At 43.0% G+C, this 22,008-nt stretch overlaps 1 protein-coding gene across 3 annotated transcripts in view; it reads right to left on the minus strand.

The window, feature by feature from the left end:
* The window catches only part of LOC118089425 (glyoxal reductase), a 62,790-nt gene that overhangs the window by 25,026 nt on the left and 15,756 nt on the right, over nt 1–22,008 (minus strand). For all 3 annotated transcript variants that reach the window (XM_035124072.2, XM_035124074.2, XM_035124073.2), the window contains exons 2-3: nt 20,049–20,297; nt 14,398–14,499 (exon numbers count right to left, since the gene is read on the minus strand). In XM_035124072.2, coding sequence (XP_034979963.2) covers nt 14,398–14,499; nt 20,049–20,297 — 351 coding nt within the window. The remainder of the gene's footprint in view (nt 1–14,397; nt 14,500–20,048; nt 20,298–22,008) is intronic.

Here is a 22,008-nt window from a genome sequence, read left to right on the forward strand (position 1 = left end):
TCCTAAGATACGATCCTGTTTAATAAATAGATTGGCAATATGATCACTCACAAGCTATGAACAAACTGCTTATCAACTTTGCTCGGATAAATATGACAATATTTGGAATGAATTTATACAAAATGTATAACAGGCTATTAATAGTTACATATGTATTCAGATAAAAATATCAACTTTAGAAAAGAATGTATCGGTTTGGGGTTTTTCCGCACATATCCATATACAGTATTATTTCTTTCTCTACACGTTTTTGTGCCCTTTCATTTTTCTTTCCTTTCATTTTAATTTGTATCCCTTCATTTCTTTATAATTGAAAACTTTTCAATAAAATACCAACAAACCCTTAGGAGCCAAAGTAAACAGCAGAAGGTCGAAGCTGAACATTCCCAACTTTGTAAACCAGAGTGTACGCAAATTCCAAAAGATACCTTCAACAATGTCATTGCATGAAAAAGCTCCAAATCCATATTGAGGCTGAGAGAAAAGGGGCTTTTTCCAATGGCAACATTTGAATAGCGAACGTCTTGGACCACAACAACATCCTCTTAACTGCTACATGCACTATGTTTATGGACAAGATAGGCTGGATCTTTTGATTGCTCTTAGGGACTGTGATATGAAAAGGAGTCAACCTTTAACATGTGATGGGGCTCAAGACTAGCAGCGCTTTATCAAGGAAGGCCAGGACTTTAATGTGTTGCTGCACCGAAGCGTGAGGGAGCCGACACAGCCCCCAGAACACGGAGGTAGCATAAATCCAGCAACCTCTCACTCGTGAAAAGGTGAAAACAGAACAGACACAAGTTAATCTGAAAAATACAGCATGAGACAATTTAGAAAGGATTATTAACATGCTAATGAATTGGCACACAACCACCCTATGCGTGGAATCACCACTGATTTGTCTTGTCACGGGAATCATACATAAATGGAACAGCTAGAGGGAAGGAACTCCTTGTCCGTCTCAAACAGCTGTGTTGTCGAGCCCAGCATGCTTGCATAATTCCCATTAATGCTAATAGCATTCGGGGATGTATAATGGGGTGGACACCTACCTTGATCCAGGATTTAAATATAAATTTATATTAACATAAAAGGAACATTTGCAATTCAGATACAGCACTCACCATGCCATTTGCATGCTAGAGAGGAGCAGCAAAATACGGCAATGCATCAATTTTGCTTGTTATATGTGAGCTGCACGCATTCATACGCGCAAGCGGCAATATATGGCATTTAAATCGGCAGATACCTTGCCCTGAAGGTCCTGGAACGAGGAAAATGTTCACAATATGAGGCAATTTTTCCAAAGTGTCAGCATCCACCATGGCACAACCAACTTACCCACAAAAGTATGAATATACCTGCAACATGCTTCAATGAAAAAACACATAAAAGCATTCTTCATTGACATATATTACAAGTATATCCGTCCATTGTGGGGAGGGGTGGGTATAATCATTGGTTGTGCATAGGCCTGGCCAATGTATTGATACATCATCCAGGACCAGTTTGAGGGCCAGAGCGCAATGGTGCCTTCACCCGGCGGTATATCATGGGTGGGGCTTGCCTGCCACCCAGAAGCGCCTAACCTTTCTTCTCCAGCTGCCTCCTTCCTCCCTGCAATGGGCGCTGGCGGCAGTGGGAGTGGCAGCAGTGCCACCCTAGCGCCTCACAGTGCCAGGGCTGATGCTCCTTGTTCCTCCCTCCATGCACCACACGCTCCTTCCTTTCCAACACTGCAGTGTATTGGTATACACTGGTGATACACCACGACGTTGAAAAGCTGATATCGCCCAGCCCTAGTTCTGCGTGTTATATATGGACCCTCGCTGCCTATTGCACATGATCCACTACACCCCTGTTGTCAGACATATGCGGACAAATGACGAAAAACCTCATACAGGCGACTGTCAACATTCGCTGGTATTTTTTCAAGTGTTTAGAAATTCAGAAACTTCGCCTGCCAATGAGCACTTGTGGTCCTTAGTTTAGACACAACGGCATGCCGTCGATGGCACTCCAGCTTCCAAAAAGAACAAGCAGTATTTTAATAGATAGCAAAGGAAATCTTTGCAATGTGGCTTTTTACACAGTTGTGTTAATATTATCGCTTTTAACTACACTGTCCTTTACAGGTTCCTACCCAAAGGAGCTTATAATCTAAAGTGAGACTTAATTTCGCTTCAGTCCCAGCAACACAAAGAGCCAAGCGACTGTGTTTTTAGATGAAGGGCAGGCTAAAAGACAATGCTCTACAAAATCCGGGGGGGAGATGGAGATGTCCTAATTCTTGGCTTCCAAAAGGCATTTGGAAAGTAGACCCGTTAATCTTGAGCACCAGGCTGTTTGACAACTTTCATTTAAACTAACGATCATGTGCTCAATATGTGTCCTGTTAATTGGGTTACAACCCACGATGCAGCAGTTTGCATAATTTGAATTTAATCTGCTAGAGCAGGTCAAGCTCCCAGAGTTTAGGCCTATGGAGGAAGAGGAAAAAAAGTAAATAGATTCACCATGGTCCACACAACTAATAAATCAATATTTCAAAAGAAGCCTGGAACAAAACATTACTTCCAATTGTAGTATGAAAGGGTATGGAGCGAAGATGTTCCACTTTGTATTGAAAATCTTAATTGACGTTGACTTGAAGAATGAAAGAACTTACAAGCGCTGGCAATGAGAACCACAGAAGATACAAATGTATTTTAAAGTGTGGGTTGCTGGTAGATCACTGTCCTGCTCTAAGATCAGAGTCTAGTTCCTCAGGGGTTTGCTCATTTTAGTTTCAGGTTTCTTAATAAAAGATAATACTGTAGTTACATCTCCATCATTTTTTAAGCCGCTAGTTTCTCATTTGTTTGTTTCAAACTGGGTTTCCCAAGTTTGCTTTCTATTATGTCAAGAACGCAACTGGTTCAAGCCTCCCCATACCCAAGCAAAATGGGGTTTGTAGCACTCAGTGTGGGCACAGGACTGGTTTCATAGAAGCGTAGAGTTGGAAGGGGCCACAAGGGTCATCTAGTCCAGCCCCCTGAAATGCAATAATCTTTTGCTCGACATGAGGCTTGAACCCACGACCATGAGATTGAGAGTCTCATGCTCTACCAACCCAGATGGGTTTCATAGCTTGGGGAAAGATTTTAATTTCCTTACACCATACCTCGTAATTATGGTATCACATGAAACAACTTGAATGTGAATTGGATGGGGGAAGTGTCAATGGATGCTGCATCTCCCCCTCCGGACCGCATTTATTTGGGCTGACCCTTCCCAAACCCCAGTGTGACATCAAAACTAGTTACCAAGTTAGCCAATTGCACAAAGAAAATCGGGGCAGGAAGAAAGGAGGAAGATCAAAACGAAAACAGCAAGAGTGCATTGGTACAGACACACGTTTAAGGCATTTGATGTAGGTCTTAGAGTTCCCTGTGTCACCCCCAACCAATGTCAGCCTTATCCACGGTTAATGATTGTGTTCCGTTAACAGCTTCAAATGCTGGTGTCAAATCCTGGCTATGCATAGAGCCCATGCACGATTGCACGTGCAATCTTCATGTACGTAGACATGCAGAGATAATCTATTGCAGGGTTTCCTAAACTTGGGTCCCCATCTGATTTGATGACTACAACTCCCATAATCCCTAGCTAGCAGAACCAATGGTCAGGGATTATGGGAATTGTAGTCCAAAACCAGCTGGCAAATCAGGTCTGGAAAACCCTGATCTAGTGTAAAGCAAACTGTTTCTTTCTGGATATAATGTGTCAATATCACCCTGTTCTGGTTTATTCAGTCCTTAGAACTACTCCCACCAACTTTTTAGATAAAGCTGCTGTTGTGAATTATGACAAAGGAAGTTCAGAAACAACTCAGTAATAATATTTCATATGCACCTATATAACAGTGGTCCTACTAAGGAGACTTTGATTCATTTGTGTTAGAGAAGACTGGGTAATGTCTAATAAAAACAACTAATTTTCTTTTCGGCAAGTATCCAAGAATACTGATGATTTCTATGCTTCCAAAAATACAAGTACCTAGCTGCCTACTATCAGGGAGATCAGTCATTTGGAGCTGAGGATCTATTTGGAACCTCTATCTAAATATTAAGGTGTTGTTTTTAAGAGCTTAATTTAGATTCATTTTTATGAGGTTTGTAGTACATAATCCATCTTCTATCAGGAAAACAAAATACTTTATCATCAAAGTTGAGAAACTATGTTAAAGAGGGTATAAGCACTGCATACTCATAAATCAAAGGAGGATAATAACGCAGGTTTTACAAATTAATTAGATTTAAATGACAATTTATGTTCACCTACTCATTTCTTATTTGATTTGATGGATGTTATTTTTGGGGAAAGGGGGGCAATTAAGCAGCCTCTTTCCAAATATGACCGGCTTCCTGCAGAGTTTTCCAACAGCGGAGACTATGAAATTGGAGTTACATCAATATACGTGCAAGTCAAGTATTGAATATACAACTTCAGGCCACCTTTGGAGTGATTTATTCGGGACTTCAAAAATATCCCTGCAGGATCACTCTATTAACCGAGACTGATTGTGCTTTGTTATGAGGTCGCCATTAATGGATTCATCACAATGGTTTTGTCTGAAAGTGCCTGAAGTCGGTGATTTGACAAAATAATGTTCTTCTGATGGCTGTGGGTTATCCCCTGAACTGGCAGGGATGGGCACAAGATGAGCACTTAAGAATTGGCTGGTGGCAAGAGATTGCAGGATTTCTCCCCGTGGATTTGATATGGGTTAGTGGTTCTGCAACTTGCAGCTACGTCTCTGCTTCCATTTATGTTATACTTGTAACTAAAGTAATATTGAAGACACAGCACGTTTCCATCGCTACCACGTCCAAGAAAAATGAAAGCCTCCATCTCTGGAACCAACCAGCAAGGAGAGTGCAGGCAGTGACCATTCTGCGCACATCCAATTGATGTGCGACCACCAACACCCGAGTCCTTTCAGAGCCAGAAGATGGCAGAACAGGGGCAGAACAGGGGGACAGAATGGGGGCAGGGCAGAACAGGGCAAAGCTTTTGTGTGCTCCGCCAACACGCAAGCAGGCCAGGAAATGTTCAAAATGGTCTCCATGTGTATGACATTATTATTGATGGATTAGCACACCAGCGTTCTGTAACATTCAGTGGTTTAGAACTTATGCACTTTTGGGTGGACTTGGGTTTCAGCGAAGGAGTAACAGGGCCGGTGAGGAAGTGCAAGCCAGGGAGTGCATACTATTCAATGCCTCTGAGAACTGTTGGGGCAGCCTAAAATATACCTGTGTGGCTTGAAGGAAAGCAGAAGTGACGAAGCCTAGGCTAGAGAACACATACTGGTACCATCAGTTCCGGACACAACTATCAGCTGAGAGAACTCTGTTGGTCTATATTTTGGACCATTTGTTGTAAAAACTGTGAACGGCCATAGGTACAATGGCAGGAAGGATATACTGTATATAAATGCAGTCATTCCATCATTTGACGGCCGTTTACTCAATCTGTTTTTCAAAATACCAAATCAGCTTCCTTCTCTGTCGAAGAGGAAGTTGAAACGTACACGTGCTACTATTTGTTTCACATCTCAAAACAGCCTTTTAAGAGAACAGCCTTTGGCAACTTTAACGACTAGCTTTACTGAATACTAATACTAATACTATTTAAAATTTTAAAAGATGATGCTGTTAAGGTGCTACACCCAATATGCCAGCAAGTTTGGAAAACTCAGCAATGGCCAGAGGATTGGAGAAGATCAGTCTACATCCCAATTCCAAAGAAGGGTAGTGCCAAAGAATGCTCCAACTACCGCACAATTGCGCTCATTTCACACGCTAGCAAGGTTATGCTTAAAATTCTACAAGGCAGGCTTAGGCAGTATGTGGACCGAGAACTCCCAGAAGTGCAAGCTGGATTTCGAAAGGGCAGAGGAACCAGAGACCAAATAGCAAACATGCGCTGGATTATGGAGAAAGCTAGAGAGTTCCAGAAAAACGTCTACTTCTGCTTTATTGACTATGCAAAAGCCTTTGACTGTGTCGACCACAGCAAACTATGGCAAGTTCTTAAAGAAATGGGAGTGCCTGATCACCTCATCTGTCTCCTGAGAAATCTCTATGTGGGACAAGAAGCTACAGTTAGAACTGGATATGGAATAACTGATTGGTTCAAAATTGGGAAAGGAGTACGACAAGGTTGTATATTGTCTCCCTGCTTATTTAACTTATATGCAGAATTCATCATGCGAAAGGCTGGACTAGATGAATCCCAAGCCGGAATTAAGATTGCCGGAAGAAATATCAACAACCTCAGATATGCAGATGACACAACCTTGATGGCAGAAAGCGAGGAGGAATTAAAAAACCTTTTAATGAGGGTGAAAGAGGAGAGCGCAAAATATGGTCTGAAGCTCAACATCAAAAAAACCAAGATCATGGCCACTGGTCCCATCACCTCCTGGCAAATAGAAGGGGAAGAAATGGAGGCAGTGAGAGATTTTACTTTCTTGGGCTCCTTGATCACTGCAGATGGTGACAGCAGTCACGAAATTAAAAGACGCCTGCTTCTTGGGAGAAAAGCAATGACAAACCTAGACAGCATCTTAAAAAGCAGAGACATCACCTTGCCGACAAAGGTCCGTATAGTTAAAGCTATGGTTTTCCCAGTAGTGATGTATGGAAGTGAGAGCTGGACCATAAAGAAGGCTGATCGCCGAAGAATTGATGCTTTTGAATTATGGTGCTGGAGGAGACTCTTGAGAGTCCCATGGACTGCAAGAAGATCAAACCTATCCATTCTTAAGGAAATCAGCCCTGAGTGCTCCCTGGAAGGACAGATCGTGAAGCTGAGGCTCCAATACTTTGGCCACCTCATGAGAAGAGAAGAATCCTTGGAAAAGACCCTGACGTTGGGAAAGATTGAGGGCACTAGGAGAAGGGGACGACAGAGGACGAGATGGTTGGACAGTGTTCTCGAAGCTACGAAAATGAGTTTGACCAAACTGCGGGAGGCAGTGGAAGACAGGAGTGCCTGGCGTGCTATGGTCCATGGGGTCACGAAGAGTCGGACACGACTAAACGACTAAACAACAACAACAATACTAATACTACTACTACTAATAATAATACCTACCCATCACAATAGGGTCCCAGGTCATGTTATTGCTATTTAAATGCACAGTACAGTGGTGCCTTGCTAGACAAATTTAATTCGTTCCAGGACTCAATTCGTCGTACGAAAAATTCGTCTAGCGAGTCCTGGTTTCCCATAGGAATGCACTGAAACTTAATCAATGTGTTCTTATGGGCTCCGGGGGACTGGTGGCGGGGAAGGCAGGCAGGCAGGTGCTTTCTCTCTTGCCTGCCTGCCTTCCCCACCGCCTGTCACACGAATACCGGCGGGCGCTGCTTGCCGGGGTTGACAAGCCCCGGCAAGCAGCGCCCGCCAATCTTCGTGTGACAAGCGGGGTGGGGGAACGGCGGAGGAACGATCCGGGGTTGACAAAAAATCCAAAAAGGGTGTGGGGCGGGGTTTAACCCCAAGCTAGTGGACATTCATTTATTTATTTCCTCCCCCCACCCCAAAATGCTCAAAGTGGCTTACCACAATACATTTAAAAACCAACTGTAAAAAGAATTTGCTAATGACCTAGCAAATCACAGTAGCAAATATTATAATGTACAAAAAACATTTCAGAACTTTAAGTATAACAAAATTACATAAACAACACCCAGCATCCAACAACAAAAATAACAAAAAACTGTAAAGATAATTTACACCAGGGGTCAGGGGAGCCGATCCACTGTCCCTAAGACCTTGTGGGGGGCCGGACTATATTTTGGAAAAAAATATGAATTCCTATGCCCCACAAATAATTCAGAGATGCATTTTAAATAAAAGGACACATTCTACCCATGTAAAAACACCAGACAGGCCCCACAAATAACCCAGAGATGCATTTTAAATAAAAGAACACATTCTACTCATGTAAAAACATTCTGATCACCGGACCGCCCGTGGGCCGGATTTAGAAGGTGATTGGCCGCATAGTTTGGGGACCCCTGATTTACGGTTTCACCTTGGTCCCAAGAGCTCCCCTCCCCTGATGTTGCTCACAGTCCCTTTCCTGGAGCAACTTGCAATGCTTCCAAGCGCAAGGGGCAGGACAGCTGGAAACACCCCTCCCATGATGTTCGCCTTGTTGGCCACATGCCATTTCAAGAAATCAGATTTGTTAACCTAACTAATTAAGGGAAGCAGGTGGCGCTGTGGTCTAAACCACTGAGCCTAGGGCTTGCCGATCAGAAGGTTGGCGGTTCGAATCCCCGCAACGGGGTGAGCTCCCGTTGCTCGGTCCCAGCTCTTGTCAACCTAGCAGTTTGAAAGCATGTCAAAGTACAAGTAGCTTGGGCAGGAAGGTAAATGGCATTTCCGTGCGCTGCTCTGGTATCGCCAGAAGCGGCTTAGTCATGCTGGCCACATGACCCGGAAAAAACTGTCTGCGGACAAACTTCGGCTCCCTCGGCCAGTAAAGCGAGATAAGCGCTGCAACCCGAGTCGTTTGCAACTGGACTTAACTATCAGGGGTCCTTTACCTTTTTACCTAACTAATTTGGGGTTTTCTCAGTCATGACAAGCTCAGCAGGTCTCTTGGAAGAGGTGGGAGCATGCAAATCACAAATTCTCCCAGGCTGCACCCAAATTTCCGGGGTGTTCCATAACAAGTAGGAAAGGCAGCTCCACTGGGACGAGTTGGGGAGTCCATCAAATTGCCTGACCTCACCACCTCCTTGGGTCAGCCCTGCAGGAAATGAGGCTGAACATTTTGAAAGCTGCCGCACTGCATTTTCTTGCCAGAAAAAGCTTCAAAACAAACTCCATGTGAAGATTAAAAAAAGAAGGAGGGGACCTTCAGAGTAAGATGGACAAGCTGAACTCTTAACCACAAAGATTCGTAAATAAATGGTCTCAGCACCCGAGCTTTGTTTGATTACAATAGCTTGCCTTATCTCTCTTGAACACTGACATGGGTGTTTTTATCAAGGCTTTCAAGCCTTAACTGTACCAAGTTCAGACATCAAAACACTTTTTAGAACATTTGTGTAATGGTATTATTGATAATTTTACTCGCTCATAACAATTTCCTTAGGCGATGATGCCTCTCATCACAGGCCAAAGCCAAACATGGTGCAGAAACAAGCTTTGAATTTGTGAGTCATCACTTTTCTCCTGGCACAGGCTCTGTATCAAAATGAACAATAGGCAGGCATTCAACAGATGTGGCCTTTCCTGAGATGGGGAGTGTGTGTGTGTGTGTGTGTGTGTGTGTGTACACACTGGGCAAATTTCTGCATTGTATTCAACTGTAAACGTTTATGTCACACAACGTTTATGTTACACAAGAAGTCATGCAATTGAATTTTGCCTGCAAAGGGAGAATCAAGAGTGCAAAGGTTTACTATGAGGATATATAGTATAGTATGGTGTAAAGGGAAAGGGACCCCTGACCGTTAGGTCCAGTCGCGGGCGACTCTGGGGTTGCTGCTCTCATCTCGCTTTATTGGCTGAGGGAGCCGGCGTACAGCTTCCGGGTCATGTGGCCAGCATGACTAAGCCGCTTCTGGCAAACCAGAACAGTGCACGGAAACGCTGTTTACCTTCCCGCCGGAGCAGTACCTATTTATCTACTTGCACTTTGACGTGCTTTCAAACTGCTAGGTTGGCAGGAGCAGGGACCGATCAACGGGAGCTCACCCCATCACAGGGATTCGAACCGCCAACCTTCTGATCGGCAAGCCCTAGGCTCTGTGGTTTAGACCACAGCGCCACCTGCGTCCATAGTGCTACCATAGCGCCATTGACTGAATGGGACATCAGACCAACTGAGGCTTTGCACTAGTTGTAGAAGGAACACAGGGTGCAAGATTGGCCTAAGTTGCAAAACCAGGAGTAAAGGGACCCCTGACCGTTAGGTCCAGTAGTAAACGACTCTGGGGTTGCAGCGCTCATCTCGCTTTACTGGCTGAGGGAGCCGGCGTACAGCTTCCAGGTCATGTAGCCAGCATGACTAAGCCGCTTTTGGCAAACCAGAGCAGTGCACGGAAATGCCGTTTACCTTCCTGCCAGAGTGGCACCTATTTATCTACTTGCACTTTGACGTGCTTTTGAACTGCTAGGTTGGCAGGAGCAGGGACTGAGTGACGGGAGCTCAATGCGTTGTGGGAATTCGAACTGCCGACCTTCTGATTGGCAAGCCCTAGGCTCAGTGGTTTTAGACCACAGTGCCACCCGCGTCCCTATAGTGTAGTGTAGTGTAGTGTAGTGTAGTGTATATACTATGAGATATTTCACATTAGGCAGCGGCATACCTCCTGTAGAAAGGGAGAGATTATACAAGAAACCAGTTGAAGGAAATGAGATGTCTACCGTATAGAGAACTTGTTTTTTTAAAAAATAAGAAGTATTTTTTAAAATAATAATAAAAATCTATTATTGTCAAAGGTTCTAATTGATGCCAATTGGACAATTCACACAAAAGTTGTGCAGAAATCTTTTAATTAATTACCCGTATCTTTGCTTACAAAAATGTGTCGCTTCTCGTCATGCTTATTAAAAGCTGCTTTGCAAATCATTACTGTTTAAATGAATGCCACGTGAGACAAGTTTGTTTTCTTGAAGAGATACATTACCATCATACAGCATCCCTTATCTGATCAAACAGGGTGTGGTGCAGCGGATATCCCTCATAAACCACCTCAAACCACAGGAGGAAGCTCTGACCTGGATGAATCTCTATTGTACTGTTACTTTAAAAAAAAAAGTGACAGAAACACAGGTCCAATTCAAAAGTTAGCCCTGTGGCAAAAAACCCCTGCTCCCTCACAGGAATGAGCGAGCATCCATTGCTCAATTCCAAAATAAGTTGGGCTGCTCAAATCAAATGTTTTATGAGCATCTGCAGCCTCCCCTGCCAGTCTCTTGCCCTCCCCACTGAGGAGAGGAAAAGGACATGCATCAAATGAAACCTCTACCCCCACCCCACCCCGGTCTACAATGGGGACATAGGACAACTCAAAGTAAACTGGCCTATCTCACAAGCCTGCATCTCAAGGAAACTCTTTCCATACCAAACCACCCTTGCCGAACAGCGGCCGAGAAATTAAAGCACAAATTTGAAGGCCTGTTTAAATAGTCAGAATCCACAGAATCAATTAACGGAACCCAGCAACCACGTCCCTAGGGCAACCTTTGGATTATATCCCTGCTGTTTTTCTCTCCGCAACAACCCATCAACAGCAAGAAGCTCCAACAGCGGCTGTGGGTTTGTAGCCCAACACTGAGAGTACTCAAAAAGGCACCAATGGTACCCTTTTGAGGTTGAGGGGCAGGCAGGGAAGTTCATGTTTGGGCCACTCACCAGACTTGATGGTCCAAGAAAGGCTCCTTGGCTATAAGGGCACCAGACTGGAGGGAGGTCAAAGTACCTCCCCTGTTTGTTTGTTTGTTTGTTTGCTTGCTTGCTTGCTTGCTTCCTGCCACTGCTGTTACACACCAAGGTTAAAATTCCAAAACCTCAGAGGCTATCAAAGACCATCTTCCCTAATTTCTCAAGCAGGCAGGCATGAGGGGAGACGTTTATATATAGCTTGACCTGCAGCTTTTATAGAGAACATTCTCATTAACTTTTATGGCTCTTAAGTAACATTCTCATTCTGTTCTTGGAATGCTCCATTCTTTTCAAGCTTAAGCAACTGGATAACCCTTTTTTCTTTTTTTTAAAAAAAGTACACTCAGAACAGTTTTTGTGACAATCAAAATAAAGTCCTAGAACAACTGTGTAATAAACCATAGTGGGAGATTATTATTGTCTTTAAAAAATAAAATAAAAAACCTAGAAAGCTGGAACAAGCAGATTTAATAAATGCATTTCATTGCTTTCACTCAGCCTTGTAATTTGTGCTCCTGATCAAATGCCTCATCTTCCAGTGTTCTTTTTAATAACCTCACATGTGTTTTAATTTTGCTAATTGTTCACACTTCTACAGTATGCTTTCAAAGGGTCAGTGAAAATGGCTCAAATGCATGTCTGAGGTACTGAATAAAATATTGATATAACTGGGCCTGCACAAGGTAGTAGGTTGTTGTTTTTTAACCTTCATCATTCTGGCGCTCATGAAGGCCCCTTCCAAAACAATGTCAAAAATCCTTACCATTAAGGCTATGTTTTTGACTGCCATAACCTCGTCTTGATGGGTTCCTGGTGTGGGTTTTGGCATTTTGCCCTCAAACCCAAAGCTGTTCCCCCCCCCAATGTTAAAATTCCTAATGCTGTTATAATCCTTACCAAAATCAACTCTTCCCCCCCCCACCTGCCCACACCCTTTCTGTCTCTTCAGCAGAGCTGGCACAAAGCTTCCATGTGCATAAGAAACTTCTTTGGAAAACCTTTGGACAGTATGGCTCACCAAGTGAGTCTACAGCTGGGCCAAGACTGGAAATACTGCAAGATCTTCCCAGCTTATCTTCTTACAGCACAATCCTGTGCATCTGTACACATAAGTTGTCCTACTATAAGTCAAAGAGGACTTATTCCTCTGTAAGTATGTTTAGAATTGAAAGCTTGGTCACAGTGCTACACAAGCACTCAGATGAGGAAAATAAGTGAACAATTAGAAGGAACAATGCTATTGTTTTTATTAAAAAACTGCTTCTAACCCCCAGGCCAGGGCCATAAGTCAAAAGGGATGATTAAGCATTATCTGAGTGTCAACTGAAACTTTAGTGGTTAACCATGCAAGCAAATTATTTAATCATTTCTTCCCTCATGGGGTACTGCCTATAAACCTCCAAATTTATTAACATTTGCATATCACTTCAAAAACACATGGCCAGAGGTTCAAAATTTCTGCACTGCTTGAGGCAGAAAAGGGGTGATTTGTGGGATGCAGGAGCCAATGGACCAGATAACAGAAGATTCAGGACAGAAAGGCTACTTTAATTGGAATGAGATTTACGTGACGTTAATTTAAGTAATGTAGCTTAGGGTGAAAATTGTGTTCGGCATCCATAGGTTCTGTAATGAAGTTTCGTGCAGGGGTGATAAATCGAGGATGTGCCTAACAGTTTTAATTCCTGACGTTTCGCTCTGCCTAGGTGCAAATAAACAGCCAAGCTAAATTAATGCACATGATGAAGGAAACAGTAGAGAAGAGGGGCACAAGGTGTTTTTATTGGGGGGGCTGAGATTCAGTTCAAAAAATTCCCAAAGAGATGCTTTGTAAGTTAATTAACCCGGGGGGGGGGGGGGAGAGAGAGAGAGAATCAGTTTCAATTCCTCATTCAGTCAGTCAACTAGAACCCTTGCCCCAAACCACCAACAGAAAATTGTTACACCAATAATATCCCCACCATCACCACAAGCGCTCCTTTGTCCCAGTTAGTATCTGCTTTGAACAGTATTGGTAAGGCTCTGAGAATCTGCAACCAGACCCACAAACCCACTGCAACAAGAGCACTTGGGTTTGATGCCATGACACATAGCTACTTCAGTTCAGCGGCCTAGCCTTTTTTTTTGGCATTCAATTCCATTTGAAAACGACTCTGGTATTTCGGAAAATGTTTCCTGAGGTTGTCCCTCCTCTCCCAGATTACACTCATGGGGAAACGAAAGCACACCCTCTTTGAATTCTGTGTTTTTTCACATATGAAGACATAATAACAATCCTCTGTTCCTTGGCAGGTCTTAAAGGTAAAGGTGAATACAACCTCTGATGAACAACAACAAATGACATATTACACTGTGTCATGATTTGTTTATGGCTCTAGACTTGGGGTAACCAATGACACTGAGGTGGGCTGTTCTCCTGATAACCCACTTGGTCTAGGTCACCACCTCTCAATCTGCTGCGTCCCACTCCAGGGTCAGAGTCCTTCAATGGGTCCTGCTCAATACTTCCCTCTGTGCTGGGCCTGCCCCACATCAGACTCCTTCTACCCACTGGACATTCCAACAGAGCTCCGGACAGCGATGCTGCTTCTCTTTCCCACCACCCCATCTTATAGAGGCCTACTCTGAAAAGACGGTCTTTAGGCCTCTTCTTCACTGGACAAAGAAAGGAGCAAAGTTCATCAGGATTGCTAAATGTTCAGGTGTTTAAAAAAGCATTGCAGGGAAAGGGTTACAAAACTCCAGAGTGGAGCACTATTCTGTGGCACTTCCGAGCCCTGGTATGAATGACATGACATCAGATTGCCCCAAGATACATCCCGAGTGGAAAAGATGGTGAAAATGTCCCTCTGTGTGTCGTGATAGCACAACAGTAACACTCTCTGCCTTTTTGCAACTGTGGAAAAAATCAGCAGTAACTATCAAAGTCACCCCACCTTTCTCATACAACTCTTCCATGGCTCGCCAGGTCTCTGCTCTGACTTCTCGATTGCTTTTACCAGGGATGTGCGTGTCCGGCCAATGCACCAAGTAAAGATCTAAAAAGGAAAAAAAGAAAGAAAATCCAATGTTGTTTTTCATGAACAAATCACACCAAACTTGTTTTAAAGAACCAAAAAGCTCCCAATGAAAAGGTAAATCAGCTGCTGAATTGCGGAGTTGCAGTCCCCACCTGTGAACCACGAGTACAAAATACCGAATGGTGCAACCTCTACTAGTTTTAATGCAATTTCAGTGCAAAAGTTCCAGTGAAGCAGCCTTAATATGCAGGTAAGCCCAGTTTCCTAGATGCTCATAGACACAGCCACTCCGCAGACAAAAAGCAGTATACAAAAGCAGTTTTGTGCTGAGCTTGAGAAACTGCAGCATCCCAAGCAAAATGACTTAGCAGCCCTGAGAACTGCAAGACCTCTGGCCTGTTCCAATATGTGGGGCTTTCATCCTTCCTCGAATCAGCGCCTCCATGATTCTGCATGCAAACTGCATCTTGGTCGTCATTGGTTCTTTCAGTGCATACATTCAAGTTGCATTTTGCAGGGTGAATATATACAAGTGAGGGGAAGTATACTGCCAATAAAAATCACATGCTCAATTACTGTACAAAGAGGCTCTTCACCTCAGCAGATGAGAGAGTATGTTAAGCATCAAGTTTGTTGGGTTCCTCAGAGGTCCTTTCGGAGACACCAGAGATTGTCATAATTTGTGCAGTATTTATACAACAAAGCGACACAACTTTGGATGTCCCAAGGTGAACATATTACATGCTTGTAAACCCCTCCCTCCCCATCTTCTTGTACTACCTGGCAGAAAAAAACAAACCAGGAAGCTTCTTGGGCGCTTCATTAACTGTGAATCCCAAAACTGAAGACAAACTCCCAACTGGTGCCAAAGTTTTGTAGTCGTTTTGTAGCATGAACCCAACTTTAACACATTTTAATCTTATTGTATTGGGTACTCTGTACACTCACTGCTTAGATACGAATGTGATTAAGCAGTATACAAACTGTTGAAATAATTAATAAATAAAATCCCCATCATGGGATCTATTTCTTGGTCACGTTAATGCATGGCGAAACATCAGGAGCGTGTTACGGAATGTCAGGAACTGGTTTTTCAAATTAATAAATAGGAGAGTGCTTAACAAGTGCTCACCCTAACAGCTATGAGCAAATCGTTATTATTTTTCTCTTTTTACTGTTGAAGGTCTGAGGGTTGACCAAAGCCACCTACCAAATTTACAGCTGAACTCGAAGGTCCAAATCTAGTCCTCTACCCACATGTCCACAGGGGTCCAAATGAGTGCATTGTTTCTTATGGGCAAAGTTCATAATGTCCCCTTTACCACCAGATAGGAAAAACAACCACTTGCTCACGTGAGAGCTGGTGGAGGAGCTCCATCATGCTTTTAATAGCAATAAGACACATGCACAAATGGATGGACTGAGCTGAGGAGTGAATGGAATCCTGTTCTGCTGCTGACACTGCAGTAGTGTGAGCAAATGCTTATTCATCATTTGGAGCAGCTTAATGCACAACCTCAGCAAACAGCATTTTTTTGAAGTCTTTTTTAAAAAGGAGGGGCCACTTTTCTTGACTTTTTGCCCTCTCATATGTCTAGCAATTATGACATACACATGCATTCCATCAAGCATGAATAGCGTGGATATCTATTTCTGCGCTCCTCTTTAGAAATAATTCAAATATAAGTGATCCCACTGTTAAAATAAAAGGGGAGCACAGGAAAAAATGCACACAGCCACTGTTCAGACTTGACAGCAGCACATGTACTTATGCTGAGGGATGCACAGCTGAGTATAGGAAGTCAACTGAGAATTGGCTCTAGCACTACTAACCAAAATAATAATAATTTCAATTTGTGCTTTATCCTATGAACAGGCTTTGATAAGAGTCCTGCTGCAGGTTTATATGCTGTTTTTGTTGCCCTTTGGGGTTCATTATGTTGTTCTGTGAGTTCTTCTTAATCCTGCATTTTAGGTATTATTTCAACTGCAAGTCACTTTTGAAAGCCTGAAAGGTAGGTTATACTTTGTGGAGCAATAATTGTCTGAAAAGCAGGATAAAAATACAGTAAATAAACATACAAACCAACCAAAATCCTTAAAAGGAAACCATGATTCTATCCAAAGTTAAGCAATTCTCGACTTTGCAATACTTAAGCATATGTGGCAATATGATCCACTGAACTCAGTGGAACTTATTTCCAAGTAAATACACGTTGGATTGAACTGTAAGTCCCACTGATCCCAATGGGAATTATGTTTAACTCTCCTACTGAAATCAAGCCTTAGAGGGATCATGTCTACATGTTTTCAACCCCAGCATTCAGGTTTTTTAAAAAATAAATAAATAAATAAATAAATATTTGAAACTAAGCCTTAAGATTCAAGTGTTTCCTGGACTCGGTATTATATTCAGCAAAACAAAAATGTTATTTCACTGTGCAAGAAGCACTGTAGCTTTTGGCCCAACACAACAGCTATGTACCAAAAAGTGAGAAGGAAGCTAACATTCTTCAGACACGCATCTTCTGCTCACTACAGGCAATCAAATTAATGTTACATGGCGGCAAATCAGAGCCAAATGCCAAAAACGCAAAATAATCTAACACATCTCAATGTATACAGTAATTTGATACGGTATTTTGATATACAGCCAATTCTGCTATTGCAAGTCAATGGGCATCTCATTAATTTTCCGTTGTTGTGCGTTTCCCAGGAGTCATCAAAGCTTAGAAGAAAAAGTTCCATTCAAAATGCAAGGCTGACTTTGCATCGTTAGCAGTCACCAGCATGCTTGTGAGTGGAACTAATATTTGCAATTCCATCCGAATTCCCAACAGAATAAAAGGGAAGCTGCTAACAAAGACCAGAAAGTGAGTCAAAACACACATGGGAGAGAATAAAACAGATTATGCATTCAGCAAAGCACAGAGCATAGTCAGGGTGGTGGAGAGTTATCTGCAAAGAAGAGTCCAAACAAATCCCATGGAATACAGCCTCTAAAGCCAAAGCCAGAGATTTTATATTTCTGCAATTTCATATTGATTCAGTAAGGATGCTCATCATCGGAACATAACTCTTATATGGAGTGAAAATCACAGTACACACGTATCACACACTCACACACAAATGTAATGAGTGGAATGTATCTGTTAAAGCCCTGTTCCACAGCTAAATACAAGACACTGTAATTTGTCATGAGTTGGACACAAAACCTGCAGATGGCTTTTGCACGATGAGCATGCGCTCGCAGTTCTTTAGAAAAACTCTAATGCAAAATCAGGAAAAGAGAAAACCTGCACAAGTCAGCATGGCCCCAGGTGTCACAGCAGCTCAATGTTAACGACAGGCAACATCTTAGTGCAGCCTGCCATTTTGTACCAACAACTCGGAAAAAATCCCTGTTCCAAACCCCACCAAGATCAAAAGGTTTCTGCACAAGTGTACAAATGGAGGCTGCCCATTTGCTGAAGTGGACACTCATTTTAGCTCAGGAATTATCCCCTGGTAGATTGCGCATTACAGTATGATAATTAACAGGTAAGCAAACAAATTCTTGAGATCTTACAGTTCAAATGATTGGAGATTTGTTGTTTGTTTTTAATCCGCAGATACCTCTTCCAATTGCCCCTGAAAGTCCTCCGCCTTGGAAGTCTCTCCTTGGCTGCCAAGGATCATGTGGTTTGTAGTCAGAAATCAGGCGCACCGTGCGTCATTTGCTGCCAAGGAGAGTCCCTGCAGAGGCATTCCTAATCCATTCTCATGCCCTCTGCTGCCAACTACTTCTCCTCCATTTCCCAAGATAAGAGTAGGAGTGGGAGGATCTAGCAGGAAGGGAGGAAGCAAGGTGAGTTGCAAGTCCCATTGAATAATGCAGCCCAGCTTGAAGAGGGCTACACTATGAGTGGGAGGGAAGTTGCTTTTTAAAGGCAGCCTGTGCCTCAATACTTGTCACACACCTTATTTGAGCTTGCATGCAGTAATGCCTTAATGCACCTCACTCATGCATCCAAACTAAGGGCAGGCGGCACCCCCTCACTATCTACAAAGCCATTGGGGTGCATAAGTCACAGTTCATATTGCATGGCGAGTGAGGATAAACATATCTTTATGCGGCTCCTATTCATCCTAATGGGACTTGGGGAGAATTTCTCAGTAGCTTTTGCCTCTTGTGTTGCCCGAGATGGCAGATTGGCGAGGCAAGTTATTTTGAGATGACTTTGAACTGCCTTGGGATGCAACAGCACCAAGTCCAACAGAGGGAAAGAGGAGTTTCTGTAGTATAAAAACCACTATGGAGGACATGGCTATGTGAACTGCAAATCGCCAGAAAACACAGTTTTACTGTGGCAGGTTGGACAGAGTAATTAAGAACACTGTACTTTGAAACACTCAGGAACAAGTTAAGTGGCCATCCGTAACTTCTCCTGAAGCAATGGTGATGGGAGGAAACCAGCTCATCCTTCACTGAGAAACTGCAAGCAGAAAGCCTTTAGACCTGCCTTCCAAATGTTGCTAGACTACATCTCCAGTCAGCTCCACCCAGTATGGCCAATAGTCAGGGGCGCTGGGAGTTGTAGCCAAGCCACATCACATTGGCTGCCTCTGTTTTAAAGCAGGTATCAAGGCACATGCTCCTTAAGGTTCTATTGGGCAGCTGGCTCAAGGACAACTTCTGCCATCCGGGGGCGGGGGGGGGGGAATGTATTTTTGCATGGAAATACTCCTGAAGCAGCAGATCCAAAGATGATGAGGCATCTTTGAAGAAGTCCCCCAAACAAAATGCAAGTGTTCAAAGAGCAGCAACAAAAGTTAAGGAAGTAACAAGAGGAGATGCTGTGTCATTGTGAACTTAGTTCCGCAGAGCTATTGCAACAGCATAGCAGACAAACACAAGTGTCGGGATTCTGGGTCATGATACTCTGTCTGTTTTCTTACTAGGAGCCAGTGCTGATGTAACGGGGGCAATATCTTAACCATGGTAAAGTGGTTGGGTACTGGACACAGAACACACATTCCCCCAGACTGAATTCTTCCCTTCTGCCTCAACCATTGAGGTCAACAATGGTTAAGGCTAAGCGGGTTCCCCACTTAGCTGTCTTCAAGAGCTGGTTAAGGTGGGAATCAGGTTAGTCTTACCTATCACCAGGGCTTTTATTCAGCTGGAACTCACTGGAACACAGTTCTGGCACCTCTCAGGTGGGCACCATTGCCATTCTAAGAGAACAAGGAAGGCGTTCACGGTGAGTTTCGGCACCTCTTTCCCTAGAAAAATAGCACTGCCTATCACTAATGCTTCTCTAGCATATTTGCAGTTAGGGGAGACGGGAAGAATTAGCTCTGAGAGACTGTGAAGAACCAGCGCATGATCCCACAGCCCACTTCCTAAGCTCTTTGCCATGACTAAGAAACATCTCCATGATGAAAAGCCTAAGTTTAATATAAGAGGTTTGGTAAAAGCATTTTGCTGCAAGGACACCAGCTGGGCAAGCAAGGCACGTGCTAAATATTAATTCAGATTTCCTAACAGGGTACTGCAAAGAGAATTAGGGGGAGAAATGCCATACCTAGATACTCAACACCAAGTCTCTTGCAGGACTCTAAGCAGGCTTGTTTAGTGTTCTCGTAGCCATAGTCTGCATGCCAGAGCTTGGTAGTTATCCAGAGATCCTCCCGTTTTACACCACTCTCCTTGATGGCCTTCTGCAGGAGCGATTCACAGCCATATCTCTTTGCCGTGTCAATGTGACGAATGCCACATTTCTGAAGCGCATACACCACAGCATCATGGGAGTAGCCACCATAATGGGATGTTCCTTGAAAACACAAAAGGCAAAATTTCCATTATTTTATGTATACGTTTTTCGTATTTCAAATAGGACTGCAACAGAGACGTGGGGTGGATTTTTTTTCCAGTGTTTTCTTTTTCCATTGAAAATCTTCCATTGCATATGTTCATCAGCAACAATGAAAGGAGGCCAACTGCAAATGACTGTTAGGCAAGCTTGGCAGTTTGAGAGTTTTTAGCTTTGTTTACTAAATGCAATTAAAAGCAGGCATGAAAAACCAGATCACTTGTATAAGATATTCTGATGCCACTGATTTCCCCCCCCTAAGGCCAATTACCTCAATTTCAGAATTTTTTCCAGCACAAAAAATTATGGAAAAGCCTACATTGCTGGGATGCAACATTTAAAAAGTGAAATGAGAATAAAATGAAAATAGATTTAAGTTAAAAACTGATACCCAGGGATAAAATCCTATATTTCATTATTTGGGGCATATCTGTTACCACCGCTGTTAAGCTACTTCACACTTCACATCCTGCAAATTTGCATCCTGCAAACTGACGATTCTCTATGAAAGCTGTCTAGCTTCCTGCCTGTGGTTTCCAGGATTCATTGGGAAGTGTGAAATAATTTATTTTACATGGATTGTGCTTGCAGTGTGGAATGTTGTCAGTCAAAACAGGCCTAAGGTGCCTCATTACTAGTTGAAACCTAGTAGTATTGATGTATGACTTTCTTTGCATCCTACGATGAAAACTCAGCTTCTGCTAAGAAAGCAAACCCTGTAATGTGCCTTTCCATGTGAGACGTTTGTGTGAAAGGGATCCAACAGAGTGTTGAGTTCCACTGATGTGATAGATAAACTCAACCCCCCCCCCCAATGTCTTCTGCCGGCTTTTGCTTTCCACGCAAGAAGGAAACATGTGGTTTGCTTTCTCTGTGGCAAACTGTGCTGCAATTGTGAAATGCGCTGGGCAAAATTCATTTGAATTGCTCATCTGTTGATGATTGGCAGCTGAGTGTTTCAACAAATTCCAATGTGGTGACATTGACGGACATGACAGTTCCATCTGTAGTTTTAGGTCTGTGGACAATCCATTTACACACACAAATCACCACCTGATGATTAACATGCCTGTATGAACCACTCCAATATGAGAAAGACTGAAAGTGTCTAGTTTTCCATAACACTACAAACCTAGAAAGTTTAGAAGTGTGAGCAAGTTGTAGGAAGGCATGGTTTCACTCAAAGAATCTATCTATAGTGTACAGAGAAAACTAGTGAGGGTAGGGTTACATCTTTTTTACCAGAAAAACCTACACATACCCCATGCCTCTAAAGTGGAAGGGGCAAGCACACAGGCAGGCTAGGAGCCACGGTTAATTCATTTCCAACAACAGTGCAAATGAAATTATAGTAGCAAGTATCCAATTCAACTCATGTGCTGTTTTTAAGGTTTTCTTCTGCCTACCAAAAATAAAGTTCTGTTGCACAGATGTGTGTCCATTTTGTTAGTTCTGCAAAACATATGCTTCTTTTTATTATTCATGTTTTCAAACAGCTGAGAACCATCAACAAAGGAAGGAAAAACAAAAGGAACTGAAAGTCATTGTGACATTTTGAACCTCTCTAACGCAATCATAAGAGCTAGAAACTTGTATTTTTAAAACATAAAGCGTTGCAAAACACACACAATGCTCTGGTTCTTAAGGACAGGGAAAAAAAATGTTTACAAAC

This window comes from Zootoca vivipara, chromosome 7, assembly GCF_963506605.1.
Source record: "Zootoca vivipara chromosome 7, rZooViv1.1, whole genome shotgun sequence".
Taxonomy (NCBI): domain Eukaryota; kingdom Metazoa; phylum Chordata; class Lepidosauria; order Squamata; family Lacertidae; genus Zootoca; species Zootoca vivipara.